A 17,336-nucleotide genomic window follows, 5' to 3' on the forward strand; every position below is an offset into this window, starting at 1 on the left:
AGAGAGATGTCTCATGGCATACAGAAACAACCTGGAAAGAGGAATTGACATTGACTCCAGCCTCCGGACATGATTCTGATTACAAAACTTTACTTAGAGTATAATATGGTTCTTATTGCTTAGAAACAAAGATCATTATATAAAAATTCTAGCTACATTCAAGTTGTGCAGAGTCTTTGTCACTCTAAAGCAGATAGTGTGAAGCGGAGAAATGGCTTGCTCTTGCAGCCCTGTTCCTGCTAGTTGGTGCCTTTTTCATGGTTCTTCCTCAGGAAGGCAAAGGTTTCTCACATGCATAGAAGCTTTGAAAGTTACAGGGCACATCATTCCATTCCCCAGCCTCATGGATCTGGGCACAGTCTTCCTTGGTTTCATGGTCGTTGGGCTCGCCTTGTCTCCATTTCCTAAGCGAGGAAGGCAGTTAAGATACCCTGAAGAACCTGGCAAGAGTTCTTCTCTAGCCACACCATCCTCTGCTCCCCCTCTGCCCCCAATACTAGGACTGCCAAGCTATTCCTTCTCTATTTTCCGTTCTTCACTTGGGCGGCTTTGGACACAGTCACTAGCTTATTTGTGTTGCTTATCTCGCTCCCTTCTTCCATGCAATTCAAGGCATCCCACCCAGGCACAACCAATCAAAGAGGCTCCCTTTAACCGACAAGCAGCTGGTGGTTGGTTAGAAGGAGCCTTTGCAGAGGAAACAATGCTCCGAAGCAGCAGAGAAAGCAGCTTGTATTGCGAGGAGCACCTGGAATACAAACCTCTTCCTTTGGAAATAACAAAAATGCTCCTTTTAGAAATGAAGCTTTTCCCTCCTCTCCAAAGGAACTTGCAAAGCCCCTTTTTGCAGTGCTTCCTGAAGTGCTATGCAAAGAGCTTTGCAGGCCCTGTGTTTGGGAAACACTGAACCCTGGGCTTGCTAAGCACTTTGTCCAGAGCCCCCCAAACACCTGATGATCTGCATGCTTGGGAAGTGTTGCACAAGGGACTTTGCAGGCAGGGCCAGTGGTTAGTGCCTTCAAAGCCCCCTTCAGCCAAGGTTTGCCCCTTATGTGCCCCAGACCTGAAACTGTCTACAGGCTGCTGGTTCCCTGCTCCCACCTCAGCCATTGTTGTTTCTCTTCCCATCCACGGCTGGTGGCAGCTGCTCCTATTCTGTCAAGGTGGAGCAGGCTAACCAATGTGGTGCATTCCAGATGTGATTGGCCGCCAGCTCCCATCAGCTGGGGTTGGACTAGATGGCCCTTGGGGTCCCTTCCAACTCTACAATTCTATGATTCCCCCTTTAAAAAAATAGGAAACAATTCCCTGAGTCTGCCCAGTTCTATGAATTTGGGTTCCTACACATGAACAAATACATGAGAGAAGTTATGGAGATGGGGAGATCCTGATCGAGAGTAAAAATTTGGACTGAGTAATCTTTGAGGTTGCTTGGAGGAGTTTGCTATGATGGTGGTATAAATCAGGAAGGGTGAGCCTCTCAGAAAGGTCTGCCAACTCTCAAGGCAATTTGCGGGTGGTGTGAGAGTGAGTGGGGTGCAGCAGAAGGGGGGTCAAGGGGGGTCACCAGGCCAAGGACTGTTTAGCTACTCCTGGGATAAAGAAAACACTGTAGATCAGCGGCTCAGCAAAGCTCCCATCTCTGTTTTCTTCCCAGGATGGCCAAAACAGGAGCCTTGCCAAGTGCTTGCTGGGTCACAGGACACAGCAAGGGCTTGGCTTGATGGGTGAAGTGGTGACGTTCATGGTCCTCTGTCTTACTTGTAGTTGTTTAAGTAACTGATGCCATCAATCCACCTCCATTGCCCTTCTTCATTGATATCAGTGAGTCCAATCCAATAACGCTCATTCTTGGTTCGAGACTCTAGGAAATTCTGCAAGACCAAAAAGGAGAAGATGGTATCAAGCTGGAGAAGCTGCTCTGGTTCCATATTCACAATCACCAACACAAATTAGAAGAGTAATTTCATTCACAAAATGTAGGCTCAGTTCAGCAGTAGGTTATGTAAAATCAAGAATGATTCCTGTGAGCTGGGATCAGGCAAAAAATAAGGATCCCTCTGTACCTCAGCATCCATCTGGATGACTGCCCCTCTTCCAGTGCAGTCCTAGACATGTCTACTCAGAAGTCAGTCCTACTGAGTTCAGAGTGGGGCTTACCCCCAAGATGCGGGTATAGGATTGCTGAGTGCATGATTCAGTACTAAGATGTACTTCCAACCAATCTGCTTTCACTGGGGGTGGGGCCACATCTCGTCAAATCAATCCCAATGAAGAAAAACAGAAAAGCTCCCTGCCTCTGAGGAAGATGCTCCCTGTGTCTCTGCGTGAGTCCCTGCTCTGGGCTTGCCTTCCCTAGTCAGGAAGCATCTTGATCAGCAAACCTGGATTTCCAGAGCCACACTTGCCACTAAATATCTACAGAGTGTCCACATGGCCTACTTTACAGATAACAGTTCTCTGTTTGAAAGAGTTCTCTATTTCAAGTCCAGGTTAAAGATGCAGAAGGGAGAGCAGAGATCTTCCAGCTGCCCATCTACATTTAGCAGCACTGGGACAGAGGACTGAGCAGGCATACCCAGGGGAGAGGGTATTGTATTCCTATTTAAACTAAAGCCATTATATCTATATTTGTGTTTATCTATATATCTACTGTATACATATGTAAATCTTATGTAACTCTCCTCTTTTTTGATACTTTGTTTCATTTTTGTAGGTGATTCATAAGTGGCCACCATCACTGTCTGGCTGGTCTTTCACTCAGGGTGAAACTGAAATCGCTGACAATCACCAGCAGCTGAAACATCACATGCAGGAAGTGTTTTGTACTGTTTTCTCTGCCTCTTCAGCTTGCATTTAAAGATGATCTTATCTAATTTGCACCTTCCAAAACAATATGTGAACCTAAGCAAAGCCATCATTCAACATTTGAATTTCTCTGAATTTTGCAATGCAGTTCTCCAACCAAGTACAAAAAAAATCTATTAGGGTAATATTTGCACATAAATGCACATATTAGTAAAAATAGCATAACAAAATGCATTATAGCTTTCCAAAAATTCACTGAAGAGGCAACAAATCCCCACCCCCCACCCCAGCCAAGACTCCAGCACCTTTACCTGTTTGGCTTCATCATGAATAACCACCAGGCTTGAATTGCGCTCTGCACAAAGTGACTTAGCCGTGTGCCAAGTAGCCTTCCGGAGGGAGAAGTAATAACACCGACCGTCAAAGTATTCCCATTCCCTGCTTCTGGAACCGCATGGGAACACTGGCAAAAGAGAAAAGGCACAGAATGAAAGCCCTGACCATGGCTTCACCCAATGGACTGCAGGTGGAGCGGGCATGCTCCGGCCATCCTTCCACAGCCTTCCCCACCAGGAGGAGAGACGTGCCATCTTTCTGTTTTAATATAGGCATGCTTTCTAAATTGTGAAGAACAGTTACAATGTGGGGCTTTTTAGGGGATAGAGAAAGCCTTTTCTCCCTCTCTCAGCACAGCACTGGATGGGGGCATCCCAAGAAGCTGAAGGCTGGAACATTCAGGAGAGACAAAAGAAAATACTTCTCCACAGAGGAGATAGTTAAGGTGGAATTTGCTCCTCTAGGGGGCAGCGATGCTCATCGAGGCAGCAGCAGCAGCCGAGCCCATTTCATCCCTGTAATCCTGAGGGCGCTGGGGTTGTGAGGGTTTGCAGCACATCAATGGCACAAGCTCATGAGTTACGCCTGTTTCTAAGCTCTCACAGAGTTCCTGGCCCAGGAGGTGCTTAGAGTTCAGGCTTCCCTGGAAGATGCCACTTTGATGGGGAAGACCTGCCGTCTAAAGCCAGGCATTGGAGGAATGATTGTGGGTGATAAATTATGCCCCTCCTGCAGTGGAAACAGGCTCTCTGGAGTAATGCCAGGCGAGAGCCACCTCCCCCAGGCTATTGCAGCCGCAAGCCCCAGATGGTTTGGGCAAGACACTTACGCTCCTTGCTCATTTCAAGCTGTTTATGTAACTTTTTCGCTTCTGATGAAAACTTTGATTCTGAAATTGTAAGAAGAAATACAAACACATACAATGTTACCAGTTCATATGAGGCAAAAAGAGATATGGTGGAGAGACCTCTTCTCTCATTCCATTTGAACTAACCCAGAATAAGCCAGACTCTGACAGCCTGGAAGCCACATTTGTTAGAACACACACCCTGCTGAGAATCCCACTGAGAACTCAAATGACAAAGTAATTTGAGGGGGAAACACTCTGTACATGCTTAGACTTAGACACAGTGGCCACTTTCCATGTTTCAAGTTTACCTTTCATTCCCTCCTTTTCCTAGGTCATCAGGAAAAATATGTGAGTCATCATGTATGATCAACTAGAAGAGCCATTTTGAGCAAAACCTTTTTTAAAAAAACAGTGGTGGGCCTGATATAACAGTGCAGTCACTTCATCAAGTGAAAACCTAACTCTCCTTTGCCCGACTATACTGTGAAATACAGTTCTGCAACTTTGCAGCTGTACGCCGTACTGAAAGGCTTCCCAGCCCATGATGTCACCAAGAGACTTCCTGCTAGTCCCCAGAACTGTCCATATATAAGGACATGAACATCATGCAGCACTTAAAATATTCTCAGTGGGATTTCCAGTACTTATTTAGATTCTTGATCAGCGATACAGAACGTGTGGCCCTTCAAAGGCTGCCCTTCACAAAGCACATCTGCAGATATGCACGTTTCTTCTTCGGTTGAATTCTGCATCCTTGTCTGCCATCAGAGGCATTCCTTCTAGGCAGCAACAGGGGCCTTCAACCACATCTGTGGCTAGTTATGGCATTGCCGCCTCAATGAAGTCCTCATCCCTCCAGCAGGCCTCCCCACAGCACTGCTCCAAGAAGGCCAAAAGCAAGAAGGGAGACCCTGAAGGAAACAGGGCTGGGCGGGTGGCCCAACAGTCTGAATCAAGGTAAGGGAGAAATGAACAGGTTGTCCACAGACCAGCTGCCCGTTCTGGCAGCCTTGGGCCCTGACTCAGTAGTCAGTCGGTGGCTACAAGTCCAATCTGGTTATTTTAAACTGTTTTCAAACTGGGCTTAAATGTGAGAGTCTGAACTGGGGGGGGGATCCCTCCCACATTTTGTCATAATGCTACTGAAGCGTTTCAGCCTTTGGAGTCCCTCAATTACCATTGGAGAGCAGAAGCCCCAGCAAGATGATCATCAGCAGGTAAGCGAGCGCCAGGAGCCCATAAACCAGGAAAGAGGAGCTCCATTTCCACCGGAGGAAGAATCTGTCTTCAAGAAGAAAGATAGCAACAAATTTCAAGCAAAATTGTATGAAGTTGGCCATCAAGTAACATCCAGTGGGGTCACTCTGGGTGTCTAAAATTACGAGAAATGTAAGGGATGTTGGTTTTTGTTGCTTTAAAGGTTGGTTCTCTCCCCCCCCCCCCCCAGTTTATGGTGGACGGTGAATTAAGCAGAGCAGTTCTGGATTGATGTGTTTGAGAGCTGTTGGCAGGAGGGAGGTGCATGTGTTCCAGGCCCCCAGCCAGCAAGGGCCCCAGACTCTTAGCTATCATTTAAAAATTGTAAATGAATCAGACATTTCTAAAGGAAATTATGAAACAGAGTGTGGAAACAACAGCTTTGGCACCTGGGAAGCAGCAGTGTTGCTTTGGGTGCATTGACATCCCTACCAGCAATGGAAGAACAGCTCAATTTCAGTCTCCCACTTTCTCGTTCCAATCTTAAAGTCACACCTCCACATTTCTGCAGCATTTCACATTTATATGTAAAAACCCCTCATGAAGATTCATGAGCATAATATTGTGAATTTATCCTATTACATATATTTTTTAATGCAGTTGTCACTAATGTATGTATTTTACAACAATTTCCCTCAATAATGCATCTTGTATGTTGTTTTCACTAATATATTCATTTTTATGCACACTCTCCTCAAATAGATGCTTTTTTGTAAATACTGGTTGGAGAACTGCACCACAAAATTCAGGGGCGTTTAAATTTTGTAGGATGGCTGTGCTTTGATTCTCATATATGTTGTCTCCAGTCCCAGCTGGCTTTTCTAGCCGCCTTGGGTCCTGACCCAGTAGTCAGTTGGAGGCTATTCTACAAATCCAAGTTGGTTATTTTAAACAGTTTTCAAGCAGTACTTAAATGTGATAATCTGAATGAGGTGGAAATGAATTAGGCAAATTTGCCTTTAAACATGAACAAAATTGAGTTCCTCATCCCTACCTGTGACTAAACCTGACTAAACAGAGCAGCAGGGACCCAGGAGCTGGGTCTGCTGGTACAGGTCCCAGAACATAGCAGTGCAATCCACTGTATGTTTTCTTAGAATAAGTCCCATTGCATTCAATAGAGCTTACTCCCAGGAAAGTGAGAATATAAATGAATTAGCCCTCCTATCTCCAGGTCAAGTGAAGTGCAAAGTAGTAAACTGCTGTTAGAGACCGGGTTGGTCAAAGAAAGTTTGACAAAAGTCATAAGCATGTAAATCTTCCTTCCAGCTGTATCTTAAAATACCTGCCACTGCCAGTCTCCTGCCCTAGCATCTCCTCTACCTGGCACTAGCTGTACCAGGTACCTGAAGCCAGGTGAACACTTTGCTGCTCAGTGTGCAGTTTCACTGTGGCTGCTTATTGAAGTGGTGCCCACTCTAAAGCCACTGGAAGGAAAGAAAACTCCTTTACTTCTCCCCTTTCCCAAATCAGCTGTAGACTCCCATCATAAAAGCCAATGGACATATTTATCTGAAATTTGGCAGGTTTTTCACCCTGAGGAATTTTGATTCCTCTGTGATATCTACTATTTTCCAACCATTTGCTCAGTAATATCATCTATTTTCTAACCATTTGCCCATAAAACACTATGGGATAAAGTGACCCCCCCCCATAATGATACAGTCTTCCCTTACGGGAGAACCACTGCAGCTATTTGGCAAGCATCTCTCCCTTGGAAAGGAGGACAATGTCTGCAAATTTTATCAACTTCTGCCCATAGATTTAAGTTATGCACATTTCTGAGTCCCTGGATATATATGCCTGTACTTTAGCAGAGGGACTAGGCCTGCCAGTTTGGTAAGCTTCTGTCCAAAGCAAGTGGACCACTTAGATCCATCTTTGAGTCCCCCTAAAGGTGAATTCAGATCTGGACTCTGTTACCACAAAGTGCTTCCGGATGAGAGAGAGTGCTCCTGAATTGCCAAATCTGGATCTAAATCTTGAGGCCAGGGCACACCCCAAATATTTACCTGCTGTTCTGGGTGACTTGGCTTCTTCCGTCTCTGCCAGGTATACACGGTCTCCATCTTCCTCTTGCTCATAAACACCAAGTAGAACCATCTTGCTCTTGTTTTCAAATTTCTCCTCTTGCTGGGTTATAATATGAGCGGCAAATTGAGGAACTTTATCAGGAAATATAAAGATCTATTTCCTTCCCTCTCCTCCCCCTATTTCTTTGGAAGATCAGGGGAAATTCAGACATGTGCAGTCCCCTCGTTTCAGGGAATAAATTTCCTTAAGAAGGAACATCAGTTTCTGACCCCTCCTCCTCCCAGTCTGCTCCCTCTTCTCCCTCTGACCACTCATCATCATCATCATCCCACCAAAAGCTGTAGCCATAAATAAAATAATTGTTTAAGCCCCACACTTTGTTAATGTTTTCTATGGTGACTTAGACACATGTGTGTGTGTGTGCATGCACGTACGAGTATCTCAAAGAGATGGGGCAATCGTGTGCTACAGCTGCTGTTGTAACAATGGCTGCTGCTTGGGCAGGGGAGGGGGTGTTGAGCCCTGCAGCCCCCCTCCCCAAAGTTTCAACCTGTACCCCCAACCATGCATCTTCTCCACTCTTCCCTTACGATGCCTGCATTGGAATCACATGTTCACTTCCCCATAACTGCAGCATGACAATTTATTTGGAAAGTGCTGACTCCAAAAGTGCAAACACCCAAGAACGTCTTACTCATCCTTTCCTTATAAAATGGCTTGTTCTCTTTGTCTTTTAAGGCCCTGCCCCAGTTTATCAAAATCACAAAGCTTTGATTAACTGAACATTGAAACCACTATAAATCCCCGCCCCCACAAAGAACTGTATTGCCTGCCTGCTAATGATGGGAGTTTGAATGACTTGAGGTGCCTCCATTTTGTGTATTGCTCTTTCAGAAAGCACAGTGACTCAGGTGGAATGAAGTGGGCACAGAGCCAGGGGGTGAAATGACCCTCATTCCCCCACTGGATGTGCAGAGATGTCTGTTGCCTCTTTAGGATTGTTAGGGCTCAGGAATTGGCTCTAGTACTGAGGTTTTGGGATTTATTCTCTGGGTAGCAAGTTAAATCTCACGGCAGTCAGCTAGTCTCAGATCAGGACCTTTGAATCTTTGGATAAAAATCCTGCTTTAAAAGAAAGACCACTCAATGTATCATTAGGATTTTACCTGCTCATCCTTTGTCTCCCATTCCAATAATATGTTATACCTTTTAGACAGCACTTTTACATTCCATTCCAACAGGTCTCTCTCCAGCTGTGATATTTATTCCCCAAATCCTCATATCCTATCTTTCTTAAATACTTCATTCAAATGATATTGTATCCATGTTGTTAATTTCTCTGATAATTCTTTAAATTATTTAAATTTATACTCTCCTCCCTCGTTTTAATAAGTTTCTATAAGTTGTCCACCCTTCTATCATGTTCTATTTCTTTACTGCTATAGCTTCCAATGGTGAGAGCCAAAGTGGTGTTTTTACCTCTAATAAATTCTTGTATTTATCCCATACTCTATAGAATTTTTTCCTAATTATATGATTTGTAAATCCTTTATGAACTTTCACCTTTTCATACCATAAATATGCATGCCAACCAAAAATATTGTCATGACCAGTGTTTTTTTTTCCGGGGGGATGCAAGGGTACGCATACCCCTAAACATTTTGTGAATCTAAGTTTGGCCTCATTGAGGGGCAGTATTTCAATATGAGTAGGAAAATGAGAGTACCCCTAAACATTTTTTAAAGAAAAAAAAAGCACTGGTCATGACTTTCTAAGTCTAGAACAGTGGTACCTTGGTACTTGAATGGCTTGGCTCCAGAAACTGTGTCTGTGGCACTTGAAATGAGGAAGAGACCTCACCTTCATGGGTTACCATGTAGAGCTTTGGAACAGAGAGAGCAAGTTCCAGGACACACAGTGGACTCCTCTGGGGTCCTGTTCTCATCACATACTGCCTTGGCATAATGGGAAGGAACAGGAGATTCAAATCCTGTTGTCCTTGTAAAAAGCAAGTGGTGGGGCAATCAGGATGGTCCTTCTTAAAACTGCTCTAATTGGATGATGGGCTGTTGTCCAGTGAGAGAATTTTCTGCTTTGTATGCAGAAAATTACCTGTTCAATCCCTGGCATCTTCAGGTAGTGCAGTGAATGTCCCCTGCCTAAAACCCTCCCAAAGACACCACTGAAGGACAGGATGGGGGGTGTTTGTGTGAGAGGGATCCTCTCCCTTCCCCCACTGAGATCTTGATCTAAATCAGCCCTCTCAGTGTCTTCTCATAAAGGAAAATCTGTGCAGAGTCCCAAGCAAAGGATCCAGTGTTGCCAGGATTGTGTACACAGACAGTTTAAAGTGGATCTGATATATTCCAGGTATACTTGTTTTTCACATTGCCCACACAATGTTATACTCATCCAAGTGGCACCCTGCATTTTCCCTTCCCATATTTAATTCAGGTTTTTGATCAGTGGATAATGCAGTAAGGTAAGAAAATCCCATATAAAATCAAATATTAGCTAATTGTGGATCTTTTTAAAAAAGGAAAAAGAAAAAAGATGTGTAGTGATGTTTTGCTGGGTGCCATCTGACAGGGCCTTGTGTGACACACATGGTGGTGCTTTGGGCTGCTATTGTTGTTTTTTACCCACTGGACTGGTCTACTGGTGAACACACACATTTAAAGGCTGCTAAACAAATACCTTCCCACATGCCCACAGTGGACCTCAGTGTTTCAGAACTCAGGCAGAGTGAGGGACCAACATCCCGTGGTGTGAAAGTATCTCACCAAGCATCACCCACTTGGGGTTTTATTTCAGTGTCAAGCCAAGCTTCAAGGTATACAGATTGAAAGCCTATCAAATCCATTTGGCATAGCTGCTGCTGAGGTGCCAAAATAATTAAAGAGCAGAAATCTTGAATACAGTAGTCAGCAGGGATCTTCAGTGTCAGCCAGGAGTTAACCAAAAAGTAGTCAAATGGTTTTTAAACTCAAGTTATCTTTAGAGCACCTCTTTGATTACGTTAGGGAAGTGACATTTCTGTGTGGGGAAATCCCACAGCGCCTGGCCATTGAGCCTCGGGTGCCTGCCTGGGCGAGGTTCCACCAAAGTGCTTAGGTCCCCCTGCCCTGCTTCTCGCTCGGCACGGGCTTCTCACAGATGTAGTAGCACAGGTAGCTGCAGTAGACGTCGTTCCATTCCCCAGAACCCCAGAGATGTGCACAGTCTTCGTTCCCACTGTTATTCGGTTCCCCTGGCTTCCAGTACCTGCATTGAATAGATTTAGATAAATTTATTGTCATTGTCCGTATATACACAGTATACACAACAACGAAAATCAAACACCCGAGACCGGATTCACATACACATTCGCACGTATCTCCAACACTCTCATCCTATGCAGACATAATCTATTAGAACATAACATAATCCAGAATATAACATAACCTATTTGAAGCATAGCATAACCTAAAACCTATCTCATTCCTTACTACTCACTGCTTGCTATTTCTTACAACTGGCCCTGAGATCATTATTTAGTGCAATCAGAGCTCTTGGATAGAAACTATTCAGAAGGCGTGTGGTTCGTGTTTTCATTGTCCTGTATCTTCTGCCCGAAGGCAACAGTTCAAAGAGGTTGTGAGCAGGATGGGTGGGATCTCTCAGGATATTGTGTGACTTCTTCAAGCTGCGAGACGTGAAGATCTCATCCAGGGTTGGTAGTTGGAGCCCAATAACATTCTGGGCAATTTTAATTATTCTCTGTAAAGCTTTTTTATCCATTTCAGAGCTGCTCCCATACCACGGTAATATACTATAGGTTAAGACACTCTCAATGGTACTGTGATAATAGGACAGAAGTAGGTGCTGAGATAGATTCAATCCCCTGAGCATTCTCAGGAAATACAACCTCCCCTGCACCTTCCTCACAACCATATTAATATTTGCAGTCCATGAGAGGTCCTCAGAGATGTAAATGCCCAGGTATTTAAAACTACCAACCCTCTCCACCTCCTCGCCATTTATGTGCAATGGTAAAAATACACTTTTCTTTCTCCTAAAATCAATTATGAGTTCTTTGGTTTTTTTGGTGTTAAGCATAAGATTATTTTCTTTACACCATTGAATGTTAAATACTTTGAAAAATATCAAAAATCCAAGATATACAGAATTTGATAGACTTCCCTCTTGATGTCTTTTTCATGGCCAAAAAGCAGTTTGGGTGGGGTGCAGGAAGAGAGATTTGGACTGGGGTCATAGTGCCTGAGAGGTCTAATCATGCAACAGAACTGATCCAAGTCCTCTGGCTATTAGTCACAAATATATTGGGGTGGTGGTGTTCTTGCATTGTGCCCCTGTGTTTGAACAGGATTGCAGTGCTCCACTCTTCTCCCTTATGCCATTTTCTCACTGAAACCATCTCCACTGCCATATCTTGCTGTAGGCAGTCCATGAGGGCTATTTTTCAGAGCGTCTATGGTGGATTTCAGTTCAAAAATGAAAAAAAGGATCCAAGGACATACTGAAGAGGATGTAGAGTTTGACCCTTTAGAAAAGCATTTCCCAACCTTGAGTCTCTATATGTTGTTGGACTACAAATCCCATCAGCCTGGACCATTGTCTATGCTGGCTGGGGATGATGGGGACAGTAGTCCAACATTTGGGGTCCCAAGGCTGGGAACAGTTACTGTAGCTTTTGGTGAGGTTATGCTTGAAAGAACATCAGTCATGTGAGAATTCCCGCTGGCAGAATTTGAGAAGAGAATGCCATTTCCAAATTTGTTTTGACCGCACTTGATGCCAGCTGCATAACAAAAGGGATGACAACTGCTCAGTGCTTACGTGAAGCCCGAGTAGTAACTGCTGCCATCAATCCATCTCCACAGTCCTTCAGCATCTCTGTCCGTGAGGCCCATCCAATAACGGTCATTCCTGGTCCGGGTCATAAGGAAATTCTGCATGAGAAAGAAAAATCAGATAAATATGGCCATGAGAGTACATGGACTTTCTGTTGGAAGATGACGTTTAGGAGGATCCAGAATCAGTTTCTCGGCCATTGCTGTGTTGGGTTCCACAGGGTTCAGTTCTGCCACGGGTACTGCATCAGTGTAGAGCTTTATGCAGCCAAAGTAGTATGACCCATGTGCATCAACAGACTGGTGGTGGTCCCTAAGGTTAGCAGAAGTACATTTTGTCGGGGGAGAAAACCAAAACAGCTCAATGAGATCTGAGAATGCTCAGTGAAACACTGCCTGGCTGTTTGTGTGCAGGAAACGAAAGCTGGGTGTCAGGGAGTATTGGACTGGAGGCTCCTGGCAGAGGGTGCAGCTTCCTGGCTGGCTGGCCCTCTGAAAGCACGCCATGTGGCAACATTTTGTGGTGAGCATGGCTGGCCACTCAAGGCCACTCCAGCACAGAACCTGGCGGGAAGAGTTGCAGCTCAGCGGCAGAACATCTGCATTGCTTCCTGAAGGTCCTGGGATCCATCACCCGGCAGCTTCAGGTCGAGCTGGAGAAAGACTCCTGCCTGAAATCATGGAGTGCTGCTGAGAGTCAATGTAGACAATCCTGAACTAGATGGATCATTGGCTGCTTCCTAGGTTTCTATGTTGAAAAGCACAGTACAGCATGGAGCACGAGTAGCCAAGGAAGAGGCAAATCCTCCCAAGTTGAATTCACTGGAAAATCTTGAAGGCATTCAGAGCCAGGTACAGGTGTACAGAAACACATCCACTGGGCCAACCATGGACAGTATGTTGATACAGGGGAACATCCGTAGTGGTGGTTAAACTGACTTTCAGAGACGTTTGTCCACAATTTTCTTTTTGAGGAACCCCTGATAAGCATTCAGGAAAACCCCAGGTTCTCTGGAGCCCAATTTGGAAACTGTAGCCTGGCTGTGATCAGGAGACGCATGCCAAGCAAGTTGGATTGAGGCAACTAAGCCCCCCAATCTCTCTGGGTGCAATGGTCTTCCCCAACTTTCTCTGATTCCTCCAACTCCAGGACACCAGCCCTGGCCGTTTCCTTTCTGTTTACCTGTTCAGGCATGCTATCAATGACAACCAGCTTTGAATTTCTGACAGCGCAATCATCCCTGGCCTGCATCCAGTTAGTTTTCTGCAGGGAGAAGTAGTAGCATTTTCCATTGTGGTATTCCCACTCTCTAGTGTCAGGATTGCATGGGAACACTGAGCAAAGGAAAGAGAGACAACATTAGCCAATGGCTTGAAAAGTAAAGTAAAGCTTAGAGATGTCTGAGAGCACAGAAAGTGGAGTAGGCATGTATCTAGCTATGCAGTCGTCCATCTATTTAAAGGAGGAGGAGCTGGCAAAGTGGTGCCCTCCAGATGATGTTTGAATGCAGCTCCTACGTTCATAAGAAGAGCTCTGTTGGATCAGGCCAAAGGCCCAACTAGTTCAGCATCCTGGTCTCACAGTGGTAAGCAGATGCCTATGGGAAGCCCACAAACAGTCCTCTCTGCACTTGTGATTTCCCAGAAAATGGAAGTTCAGAAGTTGGCTGCCTCCAAAAATGAACATTCTGGCTGGGACTGATGGTAGTCAGCCTGCTTTCACATGGCAGTTAATTCCGTTTTAACAGCTGTTCCATACCCTCCAACATGTCATGACAAAAAAGTGGGACACCATCTTCCAGGGCTGCACTTCTGCACAAGTTACATGACCTGTGCAAGATTGCAGTCCTGAAAAAACACTTTATTAGGGCACAGTGCCCCAAAGAAATTGCCTCCCCCCAAATAAAAACTTTTCTTAGGGGAAAATTGCAGTGCGAAATCAAGCAATATTGCAGTGCCCCAAATGTTTGCCATGCTCACGAGAAAAAACAGGATCTCTCATTTCCTGGGACGGTTGAGGGATATGCTGTTCCCTAACTGTAAAGTTCTGTATTATATGTGAGCTTTCACAAAAGCCACTTCTGGAACTGTAGAGGAGTATAGTGCACGTTTAGTGCCCATTTCTGTCTTATTTGCTTCCAGAAAAAAATCTGTTTGCAAAAAATATGGAAACAAATGCTAAACTTGCACCATATTCCACTATAACTCTGGAAGTGGCTTTTAGATCACGTGAAAGTTCAAATATAACATGAATTGCAAGTGGAGAGTGCTGTTCTGGACTCAAAGGGTCTTTGGACAGGTTCAGCAAGGCGCTTCTGATATTCCTTTTATACTTGAGATCAATTAGGAGAGGTTTGAAAGCTCATAAGAGAAAATCACTGAGGGCCCCCCACTGCTATGTGAGGCACCACTCCTTAGCTTTCCAGCTCTGCTCCCTGATGTTTAGGGTCTGAGATTCAGGAGAACTGATCACCCTTGAGAAGAATATACCGTAAATTTCGCTCCATAACACGCAGATTTTTCCTCATAGAAAGTAAGGGGAAATGTCTGTGCGTGTTATGGAGCGAATGCCTACAGATGGCGGGGGAATCTGCTGCAGTTGTGAGCAGTCCGTGGCTTGCTTTGAAACAGCAAAGCAGGTGTAAGCGGCTCCTGTCAGCGAGCCGAGCTGGGGAGGAGGGAGAGAAGCAGAGCGGGCTTGGCTGCTTTAAAAAAAACCCGTCCTCTAAGTTCCTCTCTCCTCCCCACTGATCTGCTAAGTAGCAGCGAAGCTTTTCAGCCAGCCTAGCCGGGAGGAGGGAGAGAAGCAGAGCGGGGTTGGCTGCTTTAAAACAACCCCGTACTCTTTGTCCCTGCCTGCAGTTTTTTGCTGTCTGATTTTGGATTAGCCACTGTAGGGGCTGTGTGTGTGTGTGCTTGAGCTATCGTTTTCCTCCTCCTGCTTCCCCTTCGCTCTCCCTGCGCCCCTGCGCTTTCCCTCCGACTTTAGAATTGACACTCTGTGTGTGTGTGTGAGAGAGAGAGAGAGAGAGAGGGGGCTCCTTCTCTTCCTCCTGCTTCCCGTTCACTCTCCCTGCGCTGTCCCTCTGACTTTAGAATTGACACTCTGTGTGTCTCTCTGTGTGTGAGGGCTCCTTCTCCTTCTCTTGCTTCCCGTTCACTCCCCCAGCGCCCTGCGACTTTAGGGTCAGTTCCCTCTCTGCGTGTGTGTGTGTTTTGACCTCACTGCGCTTGTTGGGGGAGAGTGTTGGTCGCAATTTTTCTTGATTTGTCTCAGAGTGGTTACTATCATGGTTTCCTTGCCGGGGAGGAGGGAGAGACGCAGAGCCTGCTTGTTCTAAAGGAGCAAAGCCAGAGAGGAGCCTCTCCTGCATTATCAGCAGCATCCTAATCCATACCCCCCACGCGTGCTCCTTGTCCCTTGAGTTCTTTTCCTTCCCTCCCCACTTAAAACGTGGTTACAAAGCATGGATCCACATGGATCCTCAGGATTTTTGCACTAGGTCACCCCAAATTCACCATCAGATCACATAGCATATCCATGGCTACAGCCTGCACCAAAAAACACACGCACCCACTGTTTCATGGGGCCGCAATGGTGCAAAAACGTGGTTACAAAGCATGGATCCACATGGATCCTCAGGATTTTTGCATTGGGCTACCCCAAACTCACCGTCAGATCACATGTCTGTGGCCACAGCATGAACCACAAAAATCATATATCCACTGTTTCGTTTAGAATATTTTTTTCTTGTTTTCCTCCTCTAAAAACTATGTGCGTGTTATGGTCAGGTGCGTGTTATAGAGCGAAAAATACGGTAAGTTTGGGGTGGGGGGAAGTAGGCTGTAAGCAGAGACCTTTCTAACCCCTGGATCCAGCAAGTGTTAAAATATAAGTCCAGCTAGTTTCCAGTGTTGAGGTGATAGTCCAGGTGATGGACCATTAAGGAAAACAAAGGGGATCTGTGAGAGGGTATTTAGGAAAAAGACAAAGGCAAGAGTTGAAAGTTCAGTGAGTGAGCCAGAGGGAAAAGGAGCAAGCTGGAGAGAGAGTCAGAGCAACAATTGAGAACATTGTTTGATTATTTCTGTTTGGAATCCAAGGCTGTGGATATGCGAGAAACCAGACCCTCTTGGGTTTTTAATGCTGTGATCCCCTCCATTGTAGGATCAGGTTGCATATGTATTTCTAAATAAATCATAGAGACACCACAGTCTCCGCTAAGCCTCATTCCCAAAGGAAACATGAACCCTGGGTGAGAATCTGGAAGACCTTGGATCTCACACCGTGCAGGGATTGGAGTGGCAGGCAACAATATGTTACAAGACTTACATTCATAATCATGTCCCGTTCGTGGCTTTGGACTCTCATCTATCAATTCACTCAGTTCTGATGAAAGTGTTGTTGCTTAAAATTTTAAAAGAGGAAAAGGGGGAAATGTTAGAAATTTAGAGCTGAAATGAAACATATTAAATGGCAGACGTTATGATGCACGGAGGTGTGATATGGTTTATTATTCTTGAGAGACAGCAAATCAGGAGAGGCTTAGCGATGAAATGCTTAGTAATAACTTTGAATGTCAGTGTTGTGCTAATTAATCAATTAACTTTGAAACAATGCCTCCCTTTCCCACACCCCTCCAAACATCACAAAGTGGTTTGAAGTTGGCATTACGCTAATTGTATAACAAATTATCTCCTAATATAAGGGTGGGAAACCTGTGGCCCTGTAGATGTGGACTGCAATTTATAGGCGCCCCCATGTATAAGATTTCCCCTATTTTGGGGGACTCTGATTTAAGAAAATGAGGGATGGCCCCCATGTATAAGACACCCCCAAATTTTGGACATTATTTTCAGGGGGAAACCTAGTCTTATACACAGAAAAGTACGGTATTTTATTTCATAAAACCACTTGATTGTAAACCTCAAAGTGCTTTACAAAAACATAAAACAATAAAATTAAGAAAAAAGTCACAACCCTAGTTTAAAATAATTGAGTAGACTTATCTAAACAAGAATATTTTAGCAGGTGCCAAAAAGAGTACAGTGAAGCCTGCTTGATCTCAATAGGCAGGGAGTTCCAAAGTGGAGGTGAAGACTCAGTTCTTATAAATGTGGAACGGGCATTATGTGACGCCTGTTGTAGTGCCAGTTCTGTCAATCGATGTGGTTGAGTGGCGCATGTGCAGTAATCT

The 17,336-nt window shown here is 44.9% G+C and overlaps 3 protein-coding genes across 4 annotated transcripts in view; 1 reads left to right on the top strand and 2 right to left on the bottom strand.

Moving 5' to 3' along the window:
- LOC310840067 (uncharacterized protein) overlaps nt 1-17,336 on the top strand; it is a 437,006-nt gene that overhangs the window by 199,352 nt on the left and 220,318 nt on the right. The window lies entirely within an intron of this gene.
- On the bottom strand, nt 74-10,067 carry LOC310840079 (hepatic lectin-like). The gene is made up of 6 exons (XM_083729270.1): nt 7,264-10,067; nt 5,172-5,279; nt 3,974-4,033; nt 3,120-3,271; nt 1,762-1,874; nt 74-404 (listed from the first exon to the last, which is right to left on the bottom strand). Exons 1-6 carry the CDS (start codon nt 7,352-7,354, stop codon nt 269-271), a joined length of 660 nt encoding a protein of 219 aa, XP_083585396.1. The 5' UTR covers nt 7,355-10,067; the 3' UTR covers nt 74-268.
- The window catches only part of LOC310839558 (uncharacterized protein), a 26,871-nt gene continuing 19,601 nt past the window's right edge, over nt 10,067-17,336 (bottom strand). The window contains exons 9-12 of the mRNA XM_083728194.1: nt 16,472-16,546; nt 13,322-13,473; nt 12,125-12,237; nt 10,067-10,549 (exon numbers count right to left, since the gene is read on the bottom strand). Coding sequence (XP_083584320.1) covers nt 10,396-10,549; nt 12,125-12,237; nt 13,322-13,473; nt 16,472-16,546 — 494 coding nt within the window. The 3' untranslated portion in view covers nt 10,067-10,395. The remainder of the gene's footprint in view (nt 10,550-12,124; nt 12,238-13,321; nt 13,474-16,471; nt 16,547-17,336) is intronic.

This window comes from Podarcis gaigeae, assembly GCF_964106915.1.
Source record: "Podarcis gaigeae genome assembly, chromosome: 2".
Lineage (NCBI taxonomy): Eukaryota > Metazoa > Chordata > Lepidosauria > Squamata > Lacertidae > Podarcis > Podarcis gaigeae.